At 45.8% G+C, this 7,177-nt stretch overlaps 1 protein-coding gene across 1 annotated transcript in view; it reads left to right on the top strand.

The window, feature by feature from the left end:
• The first annotated feature begins 341 nt into the window (after positions 1 to 341).
• MREG (melanoregulin) overlaps positions 342 to 7,177 on the top strand; it is a 50,493-nt gene continuing 43,657 nt past the window's right edge. Inside the window, exon 1 of the mRNA XM_024564003.4 lies at positions 342 to 1,343. Coding sequence (XP_024419771.1) covers positions 1,249 to 1,343 — 95 coding nt within the window. The 5' untranslated portion in view covers positions 342 to 1,248. The remainder of the gene's footprint in view (positions 1,344 to 7,177) is intronic.

The following is a 7,177-nucleotide window of genomic DNA, read 5'->3' as shown; positions in this document are numbered from 1 at the left end:
ATCCCCAGAGCCTGAAAACGTGCCTGGCCCATAACAGATGCTCAATAATTATCTGTTGAATGATACAGATTGGCAAAAACGAAAATTAGATGGGCTGTTTGTATCGGTGGGTGTAGAGGAAAACAGACACTTTCGTGTGTTGCTGGTCAGTGTAAACTGGAATTACCTCTTTGGAGAATGATTTGGCAAGAGCCATCAAAAATTTAAAAAGGCACTTTACCCAGCAATTCAACTGCCAAACATTTACTCAATAGATATACATGTCCAGACACATAATTCAAGGTGTTCATGGCATCATTACTTTAACAACAGAAGTCTGGACTTTACTTACTGTCCATCCACAGGGGCCTGGCTAAATAACATACTGTCATCCATGTGACTACATAATACGCACCTGTTGAAACGATGGGGGAAGACCACGTATGTGTTGCTACGGACCCATCTCCACGACATGCTGAGTGAAACCGGCGGGGGGCAGAAATATGTGGAGTATGCTGCTGATTGGGTAAAAAGGGAATAGTTTTTACATAAATTAATACATAAAGAGCCCTGGAAGACCACAAGAAACTAATGATAGCAGTTGCCTTCCTTGAAGGGGTTATTCAAACACTGGGAGACTTGAAAACAATTTTTTAAAAAGTCATTGTTAATACAGTATTTAAAAAAGAAACTATCTCTGTAACGTGCTGATCGATACTCTTCTGCTAACTTTTACTCTATGTGGGGCTGACATGTTAAAAATACCCTAAACTCTGCTTTAAAGGCTTGGGGGTGGGAAGGAGGATGGAGTGAAGCCAATAAAACGTATAAATAGTTTCGGCCCTACCGCGCGCTCTGTGACCCTAGCGCTTTCCCAGCCCGGGGCAGCGTCGGTGCCCTAGAATTTTGCCATCTGGCTGGAGTCCCTGCTTCCTCCTTAGAGGGCAGCAGAGCGTCTCGGGGACGCATGCGCCCCAATTAGCGCCTGGGGAATTAAAAGCGGAAAAAAAAGCTCCAACAAAACACGCTCGCCGAACAACACCCAAGAGGAGGAAAGCGCACTGCCCTGCAGACCGTGGGCAGTGGAGGCGCCTCTGGCCTCGCCCGCGTCCCCAGCCACGGCGTGATGCGCTCGGACCGGCCTACGACACCCTGCCCGCGACTGTCCCTGCACCTGGATGCTGGCCCCGGGGCCGCGCCCCTGCCGCGCTTGCTCGCCCCCGCGGCTTTCTCGGAGTCTGCCCGCGCCAGCGGGGCAGCTTGCTCTCCATGGGGCTGAGGGACTGGCTGAGGACCGTGTGCTGCTGCTGCCCATGCAAGTGCCTGGAGGATCCTGCCGCGTCCGAGAAGGAGCCCCTGGTCAGGTGAGTGCGCGCCCTGGCCGGGATCCGGAGTTACCTGGCTACAGCTGGGTGTCGTGGAGTAGGGATACCTCCGTGTTTGTCTGAGTTGGGGATGTGGGCTTGCTGTATGGTTACATGGAGGCACAATGTAAGCCCCTTGATCCCTCCTTGTTACAGGATATCTTGTTCCTTGGGTAAGATTTTTGCTCCAAAGCTCAAATCCTCAGAGGCACCCGAAACCCAGGTGGATGCCTGTGGAAAGTGTCAAGAATTTGGGTGCAGTTGCCAGGCAGGGAAGAATGGAGAGAAGCCCGCATAGGGGTCCGATTAAATACAGCTGCCAGTGACGCTGCATTTGATGTAGGCAATTGTGAGTTTCTATTTCACCCAGGAAGAAAGTTGGATATTTACTCGTAAAATTTTATTATCAGTAGAAGACCATTGCAGTGACTGAGCATGAGGAACTATTTTTTACTTTCAAAGATGCGTATTTTATCAGTAGGATGTTGATTCATTACAGGTTAAACTATTCCGTGTCAGAAAATTTAGTGCGCATCAACCATGCGGTAAGCAGCTCTGTGAAGGGGCCTTACAACAGTTTTGTTCAGGGCCGAACTTTTCAGCAATCTTATTTAACTCTGCTGAAATGCAGGTTCCACTAGGTCGTGCCTTGGGGGTAGATATGAGAGAAACAGAATATTTAAATATTTAAATATGAAATTAGGAAAAAGCCTATAAGGTGGAATTCCAGGATTGGGTAAGCAAATCTGGAAGCCAGTGTTTCTTACTATAGGATAAAGCTTTTGCAACTTCTTAAAAAGCACCATTTACCTTTTCTTACTTCACCAAGGCCACACACTGCCCTTGACTCTTGGTATCTTACGTAATCCCTTCCTGCTTGTCCTCTCTTATTTCCAGGACACTGAACCTCGTGCACTCCCTGATTTAATCACACAGGCATCCTTGCCACTCTAGGAACGACCCAACACTTTTGTTCTCTCCGAACTTGCCTCAAGCAGTGACCTTGATCCCTCCCGCCCCTTCCTAAATGCTAGTTCTCAAGGAGCCCCTCAAGCAGTCCTCTCTGATTGCTTTGCCCGTATTTGTCTGCCTCCTGGGATTTAGGACTTAGAACTTACCATCTGCCCTTCACGGTTTAGTGAGCACCCATATATGTAAACATCTCTGTCATGTTTTAAATATGTGTAAACAGTCATGCATGTACTACACAGTGTTTTTGTTTGCACTTGTGATGGGATACTCACTTAGATTATTAGAGGATTGCGGATGGGGAGAAACCCGGTAATCTACCCCTCGTTTTAACTGTAGCGGGCAAAATCTAGAATTTCATACTTGGGTTGCGCCCGCAACTTGGGATTGTTCATAGTAACATGAAATGCAGCCCTCAGCTGGGTTTCCTCCTCAGAGCCTCGGTCTCTCCTATTTTCTGTTCGGGGTTGCTATCTGAGTCAATCGTTTTGGTGGTTTTAAAATTTCCACCCTTTCCCACCTTGATTTTTGCTGGAAGTCAGTGACTTTTGCTGGTGATTTTAAGAAGACAAAGTCAATTGGGACAGAATAGTGGTCATGAATCACACCGCCTGGGGTTAAATCCGGACGGGGTGACCTGACACAAATTGTGAAATTTATTTGTGTCTTAATTTCCTCCCTGGCATAATGGGAGTGATAATAGCATGTACCTCAGAGGGTTGCCGTGAGGAATGAAATGAGCTACTCCACATAAAGTGCTTAGTAGAGTGGCTGACACATAGTAAACACTCCGTAAGTTTTAGTTGTCATGAATTATTGGTATTCTTCTGAGCACGGATGAGTGGACTGGTCCCTGTGGTTCAGTGTCGCTTGGGCGTCATTTCAGTATGACGGTGTTTGGGAAGAGCATTGGCAGTGATGTGTGTGTGTGGGGGGGTACTTTCATGTTCTTTCCACCCAAGTCTTCAGAAGGTCTAGTTTCAAACATTTTTTGTTTATTTTTCTTTTTTTAAGTGTGAAGTTCAGTGGTTTTAGTACAGTAACAAAGTGGTGCCGTCTTTACTACTACCTAATTGAGAACATTTTATTACTCCAAAAAGAAACCAGACCCCTGAGCAGTCACTGGCCGACTTCCCCTCCCTGCCCCTCCACTCCCCAGGCTACCACTAATCCACTCTCTGTCTTCATAGATTGGCCTGTTCTGGACATGTGGTATAAGTGGAATCATATACTATGAGGCCTTTATGCATTTGTCTTCTGTCACTTAGCGTGATGGTCTGAAGTTCCGTCATGTACTGTGTGTCGGTACTTCATTCCTTTCTGTGTTTGAATAAAATGTCATTGTCTGGGTATATTACATTTTATTTATCCATTCATCAGTTGGTGGACATTGGGTGGTTTCCTTTTCTTGGCTCTTATCAATAATGCTGCCATGAATGTTCACGTACACACTTTTGTATGTACACGTGTTTTTTATTTTTTTTGATTACATCCCTAGAAGTGTTTAGGGGACACTATCCAACCTACTACAAGGTACTTTTGGGAAAATATTTGATTTCAAAGCATTGGGCTTTTTTTTCACTCTTAGAGCATGGCCCCTTCCATCAGTGATAAAAGCACGCTACTGCCATTTCCAAATCCACCTGAGCGTGACTGGTGGCCCTGGACATGATAATGGGCAGGCACACCTGCAGCCAGTCACCTTTAAGCAGAGAGATGCCCAAGTGCCCTGGCACCAGAGTCTACTGCCACGTGACGTCCTATACACACGTCGGGCCGGAAAGAGTCAAAAATGGAATGTGGAAAAAGTGCCGTGTGAATGTGACACCCTAAAGCATCTTTCACATGGTTCTTTTGAACTTTTTTCAGAGAAGTATAAATTCCCACACTCTAATTTTTATTGGCTGTTAATAACTGATAAGCACCACCACTGTCCGGTTGTTCAAAACCCAAAGAAGAAAGGGAGAGAAGTGACAACCAGGGCTAAGTTTTTATTTGCGGCTCTCTCTTAAGCCACCTAAGTAACCAGAGAATGAGCTTCCAAATCGCTTCGCTCCCTGCTCTTCTCAGTGCCCACCGGCAGCTTCTGTTACCGATAACAGAGTTTCCGCACGTACCTGGGCGCTGAACGGAGAACAGAAGGTCAGTGTTTTATTTTTCTCCACTGCCTGGAATTTTCACTAGGGAAAAAAATAAACCCTCAGTTCATTCTTGAAGGTTGTTTCATGACCACAAAGAGGGGCGGTTCTGAGAAGAAATTGACTGGGCCTGTGAGTGTGGCACCAGAACTGAATTTCCCTGACCATGAAGAACTGGGTCCGTGTGAGTCGTACTGCACCACGCGTCCAGAAGAGGGTGAGAGGCTGAAGTGGCGACGTACACCTTCCCTGTTCCATCTCTCCTGAGCCCTTGTAGGTGGTGCTTAGTGCTTATGGTGCACTAGGCACTGTCGTAAGTTGTATCTAGGAATTAAATCCTTGCCATAACCTCATGAGGTGCAGTCGATTCTCGTTATTCAGAGTAGTTATGCTCTATTAGTCACCACAAATACTGAATTAAAGAGGATCGAGCCATTGCTCCAAGGGGAAAATCCAGGGTTAGATTCCTGCCAGCCGATTCGTCAGCTGATCAATACATACCTTGTCTTATGTGTGTTTATGCTTAAAGACACTTAGGACACATTGTTGATTCAGTAACGTTGAACTTGCTGCCAACAGTACTGTAACTCAGGCCTGAATAAAGCTCTTCTAACACACACATGCTTGGACCTTTTCTAAACAGTGAAATCACCAACAGAAAGCACAAAAATGCAAAAAAAAAAAAAAAAAAAAAAAAGCGGCACTAAATAGACCACCAAAAGGACACGTGGTTATACTCTGAAAGCTGAAACAAAAAAAGCAGCGCCGTGTTGGACCTCAGCAGGGAACTTGGGCCTCAAGTCCTGCCAGAACACGGGGAGTACTGATTTGGGGATTACAGAGAAAGTGTAGTGAGCGGGCAAATTTGCAGATACAGTATCTGGGAATAAGTAATGAGAGTTGACAGTAATTATGACTCTATCTCCTCTTGACAGATGAAGAAATTGAGGCAAAAGAGCTTTGGTAGCTTCTCAGATGGCTGAACTGGGGTTCGAAGCCTATTATCTTCCAGGCCCATAGAAAGAGCAGCAGCCTCCTAGTGTGCGGGGAGGCGTGTAACTAGCTGTTTGTGTGGTTGTGCTAGAAGTTGTGTTTGAAGTATGAGACTGTGAATTGTGACAGCGGAGGCTGAGAAACACCGGCCCCATATTTCTGTAGAAGGCCAGTAAAACCAGGTGCCAGTGAGAAAGAAGGCTGGTGGGTTTAAGACGCTTAAAAGAGAATCACCACCCAGCTTAGAAGGACAATAATCTTTTACATGTGTAGAGTTCTTCACTTCACAGTGTAGACTCACATGACCCCTGAGCAGATCAAATTGTTTTCTGCCCTTGGAAGGGCTTTAAAAAAACGCTGGCTACTGTTCAGACCAGAGTCCCCGTGGCCTGACTCCTTTCCCCAGAATGTGCTGCTGGGTTCCCTCAGCCGACACCAGTCACCATGGCCTCCTGCAGAGCCTGCAGCCTCCAAAGCCTGCAGCCCTGGGCCAGCCGCTGACTCCTAGGAAGGGACAGCAGAGGTGCCGAGGATCTCTGCTGCAGGCAGAAGCTCCTGGTTTCCCCTCGAAGAGTCCGGTCCAAGGCTGGTAGTTTTACCTTCTTGAAGGACAGAGGAGAAAGAGGGTAGGGTCTGGCTCCTGTTCTCAGAACAGGGCCTCTGGTCCAATGAATTCAAGATAAGGGCTTTCACCAAGATGCCAGCCTCTCAAAGTTCATAAAAGGATGACTTTTAAAGGTTTCTTTCCAGGCAACCCACTATACTATACCTCTTCCCCGCTTTTGTGACTTGTATTAGTCAGCCTTAGTAACCTTGGAAATTCCCAAGAAGATGAAATTTCCTGCTCCTACACGTCATGTGATCTAGGTTTCCTGGAACTTTTTATTCTCTAGATATCTTAAGGTGAGCTTATTGCTACATTTCTGTTTAAAAAGTAAATTCTGTGTAAATATTAGGTAAAATAGTTTATTCTGTGAGTGGCCGAAGTCCTTTTTTGTCTGGTAAATAAAGATTTGTTTTGTGCCAATTCTATACTGTGCGCTCTTTTGTGCTTTTTAAGGAAATAATTGGCGAGACAGTATCTATCTAATGAACCGCTGTACCGCCTGACATGTGATAAGAGTTTCCTGAATTGCTTCTCACGTATTGTTTTCCTTTCATTTAAAAAAATGTGTGTGGGTACGTGGGATATCAGACTAAAACCGTACACAAGCATGTACAGTGTAAAGAACAACTATAAAGTGAATACTGTACCATCACCCACGGCAAGAGATTGCTGTTGCCAGCCCCATATTCCCCACCCCTGATTGATCTAGACCATTGGGATAGTCATTGTCCTGCTTTTCTTACAGCTTCACCACCCATGTAGGCACCTTAAACACATGCTTTAGTCTGGCCTGATTTTCAACTTTACATAAATGGGATCAAACTGTGTGTGTTCTTGGCGAGATCCATCCAAATCGCTGTGTGTAGCTTAGTTTGTGGTTCTCAGTGCTTCATAGTACATTTCATTGTGTTCCCTCCTACTGTTGGTGGACTTTTGGGTGGTTTCCAGTTTGGGGCTATTCCGTATGGTTTAGATTTTAAAGTCAGCACATAAAGTGAAATTGTTCATTCTTCAGCCGCCCTGGCCTCCTCCTGGGTCCTCAGATACACCAAGCATGCACCTGCCTCAGGGCCTTTGCACTTCTTGCCCACCCTGCCTGGAATGTTCTTCCTTGGCTTACATGTATG

This window comes from Desmodus rotundus, chromosome 2 (genome assembly GCF_022682495.2).
Source record: "Desmodus rotundus isolate HL8 chromosome 2, HLdesRot8A.1, whole genome shotgun sequence".
Classification (NCBI taxonomy): Eukaryota; Metazoa; Chordata; class Mammalia; order Chiroptera; family Phyllostomidae; genus Desmodus; species Desmodus rotundus.
The sequence above is the reverse complement of the archived record's forward strand: the minus strand, read 5'-3'. Positions and strand labels throughout refer to the sequence as shown.